The 13,445-nt window shown below is 51.4% G+C and overlaps 2 protein-coding genes across 2 annotated transcripts; both read left to right on the top strand.

Moving 5' to 3' along the window:
• The first annotated feature begins 11 nt into the window (after nt 1-11).
• On the top strand, nt 12-4,580 carry LOC117852401 (uncharacterized). Its single transcript, XM_034734503.2, has 10 exons — nt 12-375; nt 648-710; nt 1,680-1,758; nt 1,913-2,044; nt 2,527-2,605; nt 2,760-2,805; nt 3,171-3,277; nt 3,361-3,430; nt 3,709-3,791; nt 4,223-4,580. Exons 1-10 carry the CDS (start codon nt 163-165, stop codon nt 4,251-4,253), a joined length of 903 nt encoding a protein of 300 aa, XP_034590394.1. The 5' UTR covers nt 12-162; the 3' UTR covers nt 4,254-4,580.
• Nucleotides 4,581-5,868: 1,288 nt separating this feature from the next.
• On the top strand, nt 5,869-8,124 carry LOC117852400 (coniferyl alcohol acyltransferase). The gene has a single exon (XM_034734502.2). It carries the CDS (start codon nt 6,342-6,344, stop codon nt 7,755-7,757), a length of 1,416 nt encoding a protein of 471 aa, XP_034590393.1. The 5' UTR covers nt 5,869-6,341; the 3' UTR covers nt 7,758-8,124.
• The last annotated feature ends 5,321 nt before the right edge of the window (nt 8,125-13,445 follow it).

Raw genomic sequence — 13,445 nt, forward strand, 5'->3', positions numbered from 1 at the left:
AGGCTCATCGGGCCCTTCTCGACGCTGCAGCAGCAGTCGCAGTCGCGCCGCAGTGAATCGCAAGCAGCCGGGAGCCCGGGAGGGAGGGAGGGACGCGCGCAAGCCCGCCGCGAGTGCCGTGCCTACTGCCGAGCCGGCGTCCTCCTCCGCGGCGCGCCGAGAATGAGCCTCTCCCACCGCCTCCCGCCGGGCGCGCCGGCGGTGGACCCCTACTACGTGTACGCGCCGCGCCCGGACCCGCAGCGGCACGGCGTCCTCACGCTCTTCGTCGCCGGCCTCCCCGACGACGTGAAGCCCCGCGAGATCCACAACCTCTTCTCCCACCGCCCCGGCTTCGACCACTGCCTCCTCGAGTATACCGGCCGCGGCAACCAGGTCCGTCCCCCTCAGCCTCTCGCTCGAACCTCGGTTCCCCCTGCCCCGTTCTCCGCCGCGACGCCAGGCTAAACCCTCCATCCGGGTGCGGGGTGCCCCCTCCTTGAGCCTTTGAGCTCATCTAAGATTTTACTGTAGTTTAGGGCACAATCTGGATTGATATAGTAATGGAGAAGATATATTGCTTCAGTGATAGTTCCTCTGGATGGATGTGTGTGTTGAATGTCGATGCAATGATGCTTTTTACTGAATTTCTAGTTCTTATGCTGCAGGCGGTTGCCTTTGTGACGTTCTTCACTCATGAGGCGGCCCTGTCGGCAATGACTTCGTTAAATGTGAGTTACACTACCGAGCTCAGATTTTGCTGTATCTGTTCAATAACTAGCAACCATGAAGTCGGTTGCCTTCAACCTTCTTAGTGATGTAAGGACAAGGGAGAAAATTAATCAAGTTTCTTAGCAATGCCCGGTAATGCTGGTGTTGATAAATAACTGAATACTCTATGAATTCAGCCTAACCATCTTACCTAGTTCCTTCTTCATTGTTCTGCATCATGTGAAACTGACATGTGATCCAAACTGATTAGAAATTTGAAGATTGAAGTGTATGAAGCTAAATCATTAGCAATTAGCAAAAGAACTTAAGAAGTGAGGCATTATTGGACATTTTGTGGACTCTAGCTCATGCTACTGACTCTATAGGACTAGGTAGCCTTACCATTCATCCTGCCAGATGCAAATAATGGAAAATTGCAGTCCACGGTCACAGGAACTTGGAAACTACTGCTGTTTTATCATATGCGCCACTTAAGCCTACTAATGAATTACGTTGTCTTAGTGTTATGTGATTGCTAGCACCTTCAATTCAATCTCCTTGTCTCTCACTACTTAAATCAACGTCTTGTGTAACGGTGTCTGTAGTCAGTTAGCTTGTACAATGTGCCTGACTTAACACGGGTAGACATGGAATACTGAAATGTGTCCATAGTCGTATCCAAATATTTCTTGAGCATTTACCTGTAATGTAGTGAGTCAATGCAAATTCTATGGGAAAACATTGCTCTGGTTACACAGAGCTATAAAGCTACTTGGAGTTGCAGAAATGCTACTTAAAAGAATATATGCTTGTCAAACCTAACCAACATGTAAACTTTTACTTATAGTATGTAAAGCGCAAGTTTAACATATGCAGTAGTTGCTAGAAATCAGAGTACAAATTAATAAGTTTTTATTTTGTAGCTTGTACCTGTATTTATTCAGGGTTGATTACAATTGTCAATGATCTAATATTTCGATCCATTTCAGGGAACAATTTTTGATCCAGAGACTGGTGACCGTTTGCACATTGAGCTAGCTAAATCAACTTCACGAAGACCTCGTGGAGGTGTCTTATGTGCCATTACAATTTTTTCATAATATTGCTAGAGTTTCCTGCCTGGCTGGATCGTTATTTATGTTAACATGCCACTTTGTCAATTCTTATATTTAATGTAACATGCCACCACATCGATTCTAATCAGATGGCAATTTTTTATTAGGTGGTGAGGTCTACCGAGTTATTGACAAACGGGCTAACAAAACAGAAGGAAATGCTGATCATGAGAATGTTGGTGATGAAGGTGATGAAGCAGCATGGGGGGAGGATGAAGATGGTGGCAGTGATGATAATGGTCAGCATTATATTACTTGATATCTAAGTCACTTGTTATTTTTGTTAATGAGCTTACACGAAATGGTGTTTATGTGGTGCAAGACCATAACTCAGTGGTGACGTTCTAATCTTGTTACTAGGGAATGTACAAATCTTTAAGAATGCATATATAAACTAGCCCATGGATTTATAAAGCGGACTACAACTATCTAAATTTCTAAATTCAAGCCTGGTTTGTATTTACCTTTCTCATATTACAATATCAGGTTGTTGATGACTCTGTTAGGACCTCTTAAATTATTTTTATTATTTGAAAATTTTCGTGTTTATTGCATGTTGTACCTAAAAGGACTGAATTAGGATTGAGATAGCACCGAATTATGGGCCAGCAACTATCTCACTCATTTAATAAAACAATACATTCTAGGATTTCTGAAGGCACTATAACTAAGACATAACATAAATCTCACTTGCACATTTTTGTTGGCACCAAACGTTTAGGTGATGGAGGATCAGATGAGCCATCGGGCACAGAAAATGAAAATTCCAGTGATAAGAATGAATTGTCTGCGGATCAGAGGTTGGCATGCACCTCACATCACACATAGTTGGAGATGATGTCCTTTATATTTCATCCTAATAAGATACCAAAGCTGCTTCTCTTGTGTTATCAACTTACAATCACTCTTTTAGTGGTTTATTGCTAATGTTTCCTACTTTCCTTTAATGGGCAGTGATCAACCAGCACACAAGCAGCAGAATGGGCAATCTCCCTCAAACGTGCGTTTATTGTTATGGTTTCACTTCACATATTTATACCTGCCATCATAGTCGTAATACATATACTGCTACAAGCCTATGAAACATTATAAGTGGTTGTAAATTTGTCATTAGATTGGAACTTGAACGGCATGCATTTGTGCCTGTAGGGGATAGTAAATTTAGTAACAGCTAGAGAATGCTTGCCAAGCTGTTCTTAAAATGTGTATATATGCATGTCTTGTTTGGAGAATCATCTGGTATTTTGACTTATCTACCAACCTAACTAGTGGGTGGATTCATGAGAACTGATTTATTCTTGTGTTCTTAATTAAAGCTTGCTTGACATGGTTAAAACTTGAGACAATATGTCATGGTTGGTGCAGGATGGACGAGACAAGTCATCAAGTGATATACCACCTTGTTCTACTCTCTTTATTGCAAATTTGGGACATACATGCACAGAGGACGAACTGAAGGAAGTTTTATCCAAGTATGATGCGTAAATTCTTCTAATTTGTTTGGTGAAGTGGATCCATAGCAAAGATATTGACTATCGTTGTTCTACATTGTCAGGGAACCTGGGTTTCATGTCCTTAAGATGCGTCGCCGTGGTGGAATGCCTGTAGCTTTTGCTGATTTTACGGTATACCTACCTATACCTCTATTATTTTAGCTAGTGAGCTACTTCTGTTTCGTGGTTAATAAAAATGAAGTATATATCCACATTTCTGAAGATCACTTAGTAAGTTAGTAAGCTAATGCAGAATGCTGGTTCTGTTGGCACAAATAAATAGGGACCATATTTTTAAAGGCTATAAAGGACACAATTCTTTTACATAGAGTGACACCTCATTTTTTCACCATAGTTTTATTTTTTTATATTTTTACTGAGAGCCTGAGACAGACACTTGCAATATGCAGGATATAGAATCATCTACAGCTGCTATGAATAGCCTCCAAGGGACTCTACTCGCTTCTTCTGATAATGACGGATTGCACATTGAGTATCCTCAATACAATGCTTTGCTTTTATTGCAATATTTCTGTTTCTTACTTATATATTTATGTTAATACCCATAAGATATCTTGTGGTACAAGACAGTTTCTCTTTTCTGGTTTCGGATTTCAGCGGGTTTGACATGGTGTGCCTCTTCGTATTGTTCACTTCTGGGTTTCTAAGACCTTCCGGCTCGTTTTGCGTTTGCCATGATTGCCGTGAAATGGTAACCAGTTGTTCGGTCCTCACATCAAATAGAGACCTAATTGCTTGCTCGAGGGCCAAGGTGTCAATGTGGTTAGAGTAGCTGTTACCATTGATATGATATGGTTGAAAATAACTGTTCCTTGTCATAGGCTCATAGTGTGCAATTCGCTCGATCGAGTGGAAACCACAAACCATTTTATGTCCTTGTTTTCTTTAACTCTAACCCAACAGGTACGCGAGGTCAAAGATGAGGAAAAGCTAAGCTGGTTGGAAGTTGTTGGACTGCAAGGTTTGGCATGTGATCTCCGGTTCTCCGCTCGTCCTGAAGGTATCAGTAGTGGGCATCCCTGCACATGTAAACCGCCTGTAGCATCCGGATTTTGCTTTATTTATCCAAGCATGAGAACCGAGAGCCGTGCTGACTGTCCCGTGCCAGAACAGCTGGGTTATTTTACTTGTATCGTTGAAGAAACTTCCCAGTCTGGAAACTGCTATGATCAGATCTGGCACGATCCGTACCGCACCAAAACAGATTTCACTTGACTCGTGGTTGGTTCGTGGGGGAAAAATTATTGTGAGCGTGGGATGATCTCTGCCTTTGATTAATTAGTTTAGTTTGACAGACAAGGAGGGAACAGACAGCGTTGCATGATCGTGCCATCTTGGTAGAAGACGGTCGCTGACCGACTCCTGCTTCCGTCCTGACAATCGTCCGGCATTGTTGAAAGGTGCAGTAGCACTCAACACTCGTGCACAGAAGTGACTCCTCACTGTGCATTTCGCTGAAACGTGCCAAGTGCCCACCTCCAGCTGCTCTACTGTTCTGCTCCGGAATCGTCAGATCTCGTGCCGATGGAATAGTGGCGGTTCACCGACAGCTTAACCACTGTACTTTCTTGAGAAAGTGCCGATCCACATCCACTGTACTAGTTCTGTTTTTTATTAGAAGATAACTGGTTGCACAGTACATCCCTTTCTTGCAGAAAGGACCCTGAGTAAAATGAGAATTACAACAAGATCCCTGCTACACCTACTGTTCTTCTTCTCCTTCGTCGGAACAAAGATCCGGTTCTGCTTCCCTATTCGCCAAGGCTGATACCCGAGTATCAATCCCCCAAACTCGCCAAGCCAAATCCAAGAACGGACTCCAAGTTTTGGATAGCTGCAAGAGGTTCTCGGTAATAGAACGTCAGCCGTCAGTCTCCTCGATCTGGCACCACCGCGCGCTTCCTCCACAAACCGCAGCCCAAATGCTCCGGTAACCAGCTCCGGCAACATCAGGAAGGGATCCAGCAGTCCAAGAACCGAATCCAAAGAAGAAAGAAGACATTCGAGCACAACTCGAATGCCACAAAAATTCCACTCCACCATGCCACCACAAACAGCAGCTAGCAGAGGGAAAAGCAAGCCGCAAAGGATTCGCCATTGCCTCCTTCAAGCGACCAAAATCGAACTTCGCCGGAGAAGACGAAAGCATCGACTTCAGAGCCGGCGAAGAAACTTATTCAGCAACGGAACAGCTCCTCCGCAGCCGCTGCTCCCCGCAACCCCAGCTCCGCCATCGCCGACGACGGCGAGCAAACCCTACGCGTAGATACTACCCTACCTACCCTATATACATCCACACAACTATTCCCCGGCCTTCCTCCCTCTCCGGCGCCAACCCGGCCGCCGGAGAGGAAAGGGCCCGGCGGAATCGCCGCTGGAAGGAAGTCCGCCTCTCGTTCGCCCGTTTTCACCCGCTCAGCACTGTAGGAGAGCTAGCTGTTGTACACCTGTTTGCGGGCACTGGTTCTGATTGATCTATAATCAGAATATCAAATCCGCATCCTCATAAAAAACTGCCTTCGTGTTGAAATATTATCGCTGCTGTAAAAAATTGTGTAAGTATACTGCATTTTATTTGTGACTTACTTTATTACGAAAGGTATTTTAAACATAATTTATTTTTACGATAATAACGATAAATATTTCGAGTAAGTAATAATTAAGCGGGAAACTGAAGACTAAGAATCGGGCTACGATCGACTCGGTTCCATCTCTCTGTTTTCGGGGTCCACTGTTACCTTTTCAGGGAGCTGGTCATGCTACCGTCTACAGGTGTACACTCTACACCCGTGCACGGACGGGACTCTCCATTCTCAGCCGCCTACCGACTTGGTCAGCGCTCTGCCAGACTGCCAAGTGCGAACGCTCCTCTTCAAGGCTTCCTCAAGTGTCCAAGTGCTGCCAACCATATCTTCCCGAGCGTGGCTACTTGCTCCGGGCCCGCGATCGTCGTGTCTCCATCGCCAGCCGCGCATCCCCCTGCCTCCGACAAGATCCCAAATCCACGCTCCCGGCCGGCGGAATGCCGGCCGAGCGCGTCGACGTCGCGGTCACCTCGCGGACGCTGGTGCGGGCGTCCGACCCGCCGCGGGGCTTCCCGGCCGTGCTCCCGGCCTCCAACCTCGACCTCATCCTCGGCTCGTTCCACACCTACCTCGTCGCCGTCTACCCGGCCCCGGCCGCGGGCTTCCCCGCGGTGGCCGCGGCCGCGCGCGCCGCGCTGCCGGCCTTCCTCTCCCGGTTCTTCCCCTTCGCCGGCCGCGTCGTCACCAACGCCTCCACGGGCGTCCCCGAGATCGCCTGCGACAACGCCGGCGCGGAGCTCGTGGTGGCGGAGGCCGCGGCGAGGCTGGCGGACGTCGATTTCGCCGACGCCGACCGCTCGCTCGCCCGCGTCGCCGTGCCGTTCCGCCAGGGCCTCGCGCTGTCGCTGCAGCTCGTCCGGTTCGCCTGCGGCGGGTTCGCGCTGTCGTGGGGCACCGACCACCTCCTCGCCGACGGCCACGGCCTCACGACGCTGCCCAACGCGTGGGCGGAGCTCCTCCGCACCGGGGGTCTCTCGTGGGAGCCCCACCACGAGCGGGCGTCGCTCTTCCGCCCCCGCTCGCCGCCGCGGTTCAGCCCGTCGCTGGACGCCGAGTTCACGCGGTACGCGCCGGCGGGGCTCCCCAACACCCTCCTGACGGCCGCCCTCGTGCGCCGCAACTACGTGGTCTCCGCCGCCGACGTCGCCCGCCTCCGCGCCGCGGCCAGCACCCCCGCCCGCCGCGCCACCCGGCTCCAGGCCCTGTCCGCGCACGTCTGGAAGCTGCTCGCCGCGGCGGTGGGCGGGTCCGACACCCACTGCCGCATGGCGTGGCTCGTCGACGGGCGGCCCCGCCTCGACCCCGCCAGGTACGACGCGGGCACCGTGCGCCGGTACCTCGGCAACGTGTTGACGTACGCGTCGCGGGAGGCGGCCGTGGAGGCCGTGTCGTCGGCGACGCTGGCCGATGTGGCGGCGATGGCGGGCGCGGCCATCGCGGAGGTGTTCCGGTCGGAGCGGTTCGAGGAGCTGGTAGACTGGATGGAGGCGCGCAAGGGGGTGTTCCGAGAGGGCGGCAAGTGGACGGAGGCGGTGGGCGTGGGGACGGGGAGCCCCGCGCTGGTGGTCTCGGCGTTCGTGCCGTTCCGCGTGGAGGGGGACTTCGGGTTCGGGCGGCCGCGGCTGGTGATGCCGTGGGTGCGGCCGGGGCGGCTGGGTTCCGCGGCCATGACGGTGGCGCGGAGCCCGCGGGAGGACGGGTCGTGGGTGATCACCGCCAGGCTGTGGCCGCGGCTGGCCGACGCCGTGGACGCGGACCCGGAGGCCGTGCTCAAGCCGGCCACGGCCGCGCGGCTCGGGTTCGGCGAGCCCGAGCCGGCGGCAGGCGTGGCGCAGCATGCGAGCCGCTTGTGAGGAGTTCGGACTTCGACCGGCGGGTCTCCCCGGGCTGTGCCGTGGAGGGATGCCGTGTGAGAATTGAGATGTGGCGCCGACACGTTGTACTGTCTCAATTCTGTCGACGCCAGCTCGAGACAAAGTATTTTGGATCTACTGCTAAGTTGCCAAAGTTTGGAGGTGCCACATTACTGTTACAGCACTGTAGCACATTGTAACGTTTCATTTGTATTTGTGAATTATTATCAAATATTGACTAATTAGGCTTAAAAGATTCGTCTCGCAAAGTACAACAAAACTGTGTAATTAGTTTTTAATTTTATCTACATTTAGTACTCCGTGCATATACCGCAAGTTTGATGTAATGGGGAATCTTCTTTTTGCATAGTGCTAAAGTTGGGAGCTAGGGTGAACTAAAAAGGGCCTAGTTGAATTACTTTTCCTTTATTTTTTCTTCTGCCGATCGTTGTGGCAAGTTTCAGTTGTGTCCAACACACGTAGGGGGTGTTTGGGGATAAGGGCTAAACTTTAGTCCTGTCATATCGGATGTTCGGATGCTAATTAGGAGGACTAAATATGAGCTAATTACAAAACTAATAGCAGAACCCCTAGGCTAAATCACGAGACGAATCTATTGAGCCTAATTAATCCATCATTAGCGAATGGTTATTGTAGCACCACATTGTCAAATTATGGATTAATTAGGCTTAATAGATTCGTCTCGCGATTTAGCCTAGAGATTGTGTAATTAGTTTTGTAATTAGTCTAGGTTTAATACTCCTAATTAGTGTCCAAACATTCGATGTGACGGGGGCTAAAATTTAGCCCCCTCCTCCCAAACACCCCCGTAGCTGTCAGACTATCTAGACCGAAGTAATCCTGGTCACTTTTTTTTCCAGAGTTGAATTATTCCACTCCCAATGGTAGGCGAAAAGAAATTCATTTTCATAGGAAGCATCGAATAGCGACTTTTCCGTTGGACATGGGAGCACTCGTTGGTTCGGAACAAATCTAAGAGCAAGCCGCCGTGGTTTACAAGGATGCTTGGTGTGTATGGTTGAGCTGTGATTTTTGGAAAAGTAGTTGTAGGTCGTAGAAAAACTACTGTAAGGTGTGGGCTGTGAGAAAATCGAAAGCCGTTTGATTGGGCAGCCGTGGCTTTTAAGAAAACTATTAAATGAATCCCACGTGGCATCCACAGTCCTCCCCACTCAATTCTCTCACTCTCACTGACGAGCTAACCCCACTCGTCAGCCCCTTCTTCTTCCTCTCACTAGCCAAGGAGCGGCGGCGGCCGGGGCCTCGCCCGCGCCCGTGCCCACAGCGACGGAGGAGAACACGGCGGCGGCAGAGGAGCTCGGGGCAGAGAGGAGCTCGCGGCGACGGAGGAGGAGCTCGCGGTGGCGGAGGAGCTCTGGGCGGAGGAGCTCGCGGCGGCGGTGGAGGAGGCTTGGGGCGGAGGAGCTCGCGGCGGCGGAGGTCGCTTGCACCCACAGCGGCGGCGGAGGCAGCTCGTGCCGGAGGAGCCCGTGCGGTGGTGGAGGAGGTCGCGAGCTTCTTTTTCGTCGGGGCGTGTGAATCGAACCGGTATCCTCACTTAGGAGTGGTAGGTAGGTAAATAAATTGAAGTTTTTCCTTCGACAGCCGGTGAAAGTAGGCTCGGACCGGTTTTCACATTCCTACTCCAAAATAAGTTACCATTTGAGAAGCCATCGTTAGAATGGCTCCTGAACGAAATTACCGTTTGCTGACGTGGCAAGCCACGTGCCCTTACCTATGCCATCCGTTCCCCTCTCTCCTACCACTGACGTGTGGGCCAGGTTCACCTTCAACCTCTCGACGTCCCAGCACTAGCAAACGGCAATGGCGGCCCTGCTAAAGGCTGCGCCACATCAGGGTGGCAACGGAGCGGGGCCAGGTCCTCGTCGGGTCCGTGAAAGCGCTAGCGCAAAAATCCCCTCCGCAGACATCCCAAGGGACAAACACAGAACATATGCATAAGCCAATCCGCAAGAATTTGAGAAGAAGCCACTTCAGAGTTCGTTCAAAAATTATGGCACCAAATAATTAAACAAAGCATCGGTAACATGCTAGCTTAAGAAACCACGTGGATTCAAAGAATCTCGGTGACGACGGCTTCCTTGCCTCAGATTTGAACGACGGACGACGGCAACGACGGCTCGATGAGGGCCTGTGGCAACGGCGCCGCCCTTGCCGCGTCCGTCGGCGCATCACCCTTTGCCTGATTGTGGTTGTCGCATCTGCAGGAACGGAGGGGATGGAGGCCTGGCCTGTGGCCTCACGGCGGCGCCGGCAACGAAGGCGTCGTGATGGGACCGAGAGTGGAGATGCGATGTGAGCGAGAGAGCGGCGGCCGGAGCGAGGGGAGAAAGGGGACGAGCTTTCCTCAGTCGGCCGGCACGCGCGCAAGCACGGGCCGAGCGGGCGGATGCCACCAATCGGCCATGCTACTTGACGAGCTCATCCCCAACGATGGCTGAGAGGTTGAAGGTGAACATGATACGTGAGTCCCACACATATGTGGCAGGAGAGAGGCAGGGGCATCACGGTCATTGTTCATGCTCAGTCCATACGATGGCTCGCCACATCAGAAAAATGATAAAAATGATAATTACGTAGACTTGTTCGTTTAAAAGTGATAAATATTTTAAACCATTATAATAATGGTTTCTTAAAAAGTGACATCCGTCAAAATGACAAATAATTAAATATCCTAATTTTCTGAACACTTTCCAACAGCCGTCAACATGACAAATAGTTAAATATCCTAATTTCCTGAACAATTTCCAACAGCCAGCTGCCATTGGTTCTTTGAACATGGGCGCAAAGTCCAAACAAGCTGCTCCCCAATAGGCACGGCGATGCTCGCTGCAGACCTAATGAAAGTACACGAGATTCTGCGTTTGGATCACGTTGCAGATTATGAGAATCTGGATTATGGATGGAATTTACAAAATCTGGATTTTGAGCAAAATCTAAATGCGCTTGTTTGGATCACTGGATTGTCGAATCTGATTTTACGGCATCTCCAGAAATCAAGGCCTTTGTTCGCCGGACATTGCTGCTAGCTGGACTCGGCGGGCCACTTATCTGGCGCCAGGCTCGACGGGCGAGAGGAGGCGACCGGAGATGGACCAGCAGGAGCTCGCCGGCGCCTGGGTGAGGATGGGTTGCGAGGAGGCGTCGCAGGGTTGGAGCTAGGGCGGTGGACTCTACGGGCGGAGGCGGCGATGGGGAGAGGACGCCATGGTGCTGCAGTCCTTGCCGCTGGAAGCCGGGCTCCTCGATAGTCGCACCGCGACGTGATGGAGGCGCCAGAGGGCCGCTCGCTAGTGACTAAGGAAGGGGAGACTCGGCAACCAAGGATGGGCGACCACAAGGTCGGAGGCTCGACAAGGAGGGGCAGGAAGGAGGCGGTGACCACCGGCGAGTTGGAGGTGAGCGCGGCGGCTGGCGAGCTGGAGGCGAGCGCGGCAGCCGGGGAGCTAGAGGCGAGGTGGAGGCGAGCGCGGCAGCCGGGGAGCTAGAGGCGAGGTGGAGGCGAGCGCGGCGAGCTGGGTCGGTGGACCCGCCGGCGTCTGGGCATGGACCGGCGGGGAGGAGGCACGGTGGGGGCGGAGCTGGGGGCGGCGAGCCCGCCGACATTTAGGCGGGAAGGAGGCGGCGGGGCTGCAGGAGATGGAGAGCCGGAGGCAGCGGATGAGGATGGGATAGAGCCAAAGAGGTAGGGGCAGTTGGAATGGCAGATTGGGTGTAATTTCACTGGATGAACTGGGCAAAACGGTAATTTCTTCATCCAGAATATGCTAAAAGCTACTCCGCTCCAGCTTTCGGGATTTTGAGAATCCGAAAATCTGGATTTTGGAATCTGCAGCAGAATCTGGTATGTTTGGAAGCTGTCCAGGTTCTGGATCCCGGATTCTCAAAATCTTGGAGGATCCAAACGGGGCTAAAATAGATGCGATTCTAGAAATCTTACGAAGAAATGCAAAATGACGTAGGTGCTCACGCAAATGGCGTCAATTTTACAGTGTGAGAGGTCTTCGATTGGGCGGGGCCTTCCAAGTTGGAGGTGGCCCAGACTGGGCCCAACGATCACGACGGCCCGGACTTCTTCTTCCGGGTAAGCACAGCCCAGCCAAGCGCCGACGACGCAGGTCGGTTGAGTTTCAGCAATCTTGCACGGAATCCAGCAAGCCTACGCGCCCTCTCTGATCCCAAATGAGACTCCTCGGCGCGCACGCCAAGGCCAAGGTAGGGTTGGGTCCCTATAAATTCCTAGGGCCGCCCTCTTAATCTCCTAAGAGCAACTTCGAAAGACTGCTAATTTTACCCTCCATACCTCTTTTAAGGATAAAAAGAGAAAAAAAGAACTCCAATGGTCCACCTAAAATTCCCCGAAATATTACAGCTGCGAAAAAAACACCGCTCGCCCCGCGTGTATTCGCGTCGGCCGGTCTTCCCCAATCCGCCTCCCTCCCCTTCCCCGCGCGTGTTTTTTCCCGTCGTGCTATGCCCGGACTGCGGCGACTCCGTCAAGCGGGCGGCACCGGGGCAGGCTGACATCCTGGACGCGCACGCGCGGTCGGGCAGCTGCAACCTAGCGAGGAAGCGCAAGCCGCAGTGCCCCGCGCCGCGATGCAAGGAGGCGCTCACCTTCTGCAACACGATGCAGTGCAAGGGGTGCGGCCTCAAGGTGTGCCTCAAGCATCGGTTCCCGACAAACCACAGCTGCGCGGCGGCGAGAGCGGCGGCCGCGAGGAGGGCAGCTGGTGGGAAGTGCGGCCACGACGCATGGAAGAAGGATGGCGGCTGACGGCCACTAGTGGTGTCCATCCGGAGCTTCAAGATCTCTTGAGGTTTGATGTAGCTGTAGCTTCAAGATCCGGCGGGGCGGCGTCGGCGGCGGGCGGCAGCGATGCGCGCCTCGCGCACTCCGGTGGGCGCCTGCACTATGTGGCCAGGGACGGCGCACAGCTCAAGGTCAGAGTGCTCGACGACGACGACGGCTCCTCACCTGCTGCGCTCCGGTAGCACCTGAAGCACGCGATCAATTTTTCAGACAGATTTTAGCCTTACACCGCTGTTCAATTTTTCTTTCTTTCTTCTGCATAAGTTCTTAATTTCTTAGTTCAACTTTAGAAACTTCCCATTCTTACAGTTGCATAATACTCACCTCATGTTGTATTCACTTCAGGTTCAAGGAGATAGAGTAGAAGCACAAAGCTCCAAAATGCCCATGGAGCTTGTATCCAGGCACTGCGACAAAGACACACTGAAGATAGCCATGGTGAAGTATGAAGAGACTTTCGGACAAGTAAAGCTGAAAAGCTTCGATCTCTATAGCATTCCAATTTTAGTGTTTGGAGAGTTGCAGGAACATTCTTTCTAGCAACAAAAATTCTTGAATTAGTATAAAAACACTGTAGTGGTGAATGGGTGTTTACAGGGACTCAGCTACTGAACTATTGCTGCTCCCATATTACATGTTGTAGTGCTCATAATTCTTGAAGATTGTCGGTAATTATAGTGTATAAGAGTTTGGATTCTGCGTACCTTGAACTTTACTAATATCAACTGGGCTATACTGCTAACGGATAATCCAAGTACAAACGTTGTTCTGCATTTTATTTCCTTTTCTATGCAGATCCTTGAAAGCTCAAACAACACTAAAAACAAAAGGGG

The sequence above is a fragment of the Setaria viridis genome, chromosome 4 (assembly GCF_005286985.2).
Source record: "Setaria viridis chromosome 4, Setaria_viridis_v4.0, whole genome shotgun sequence".
In the NCBI taxonomy this organism is placed as follows: Eukaryota; Viridiplantae; Streptophyta; class Magnoliopsida; order Poales; family Poaceae; genus Setaria; species Setaria viridis.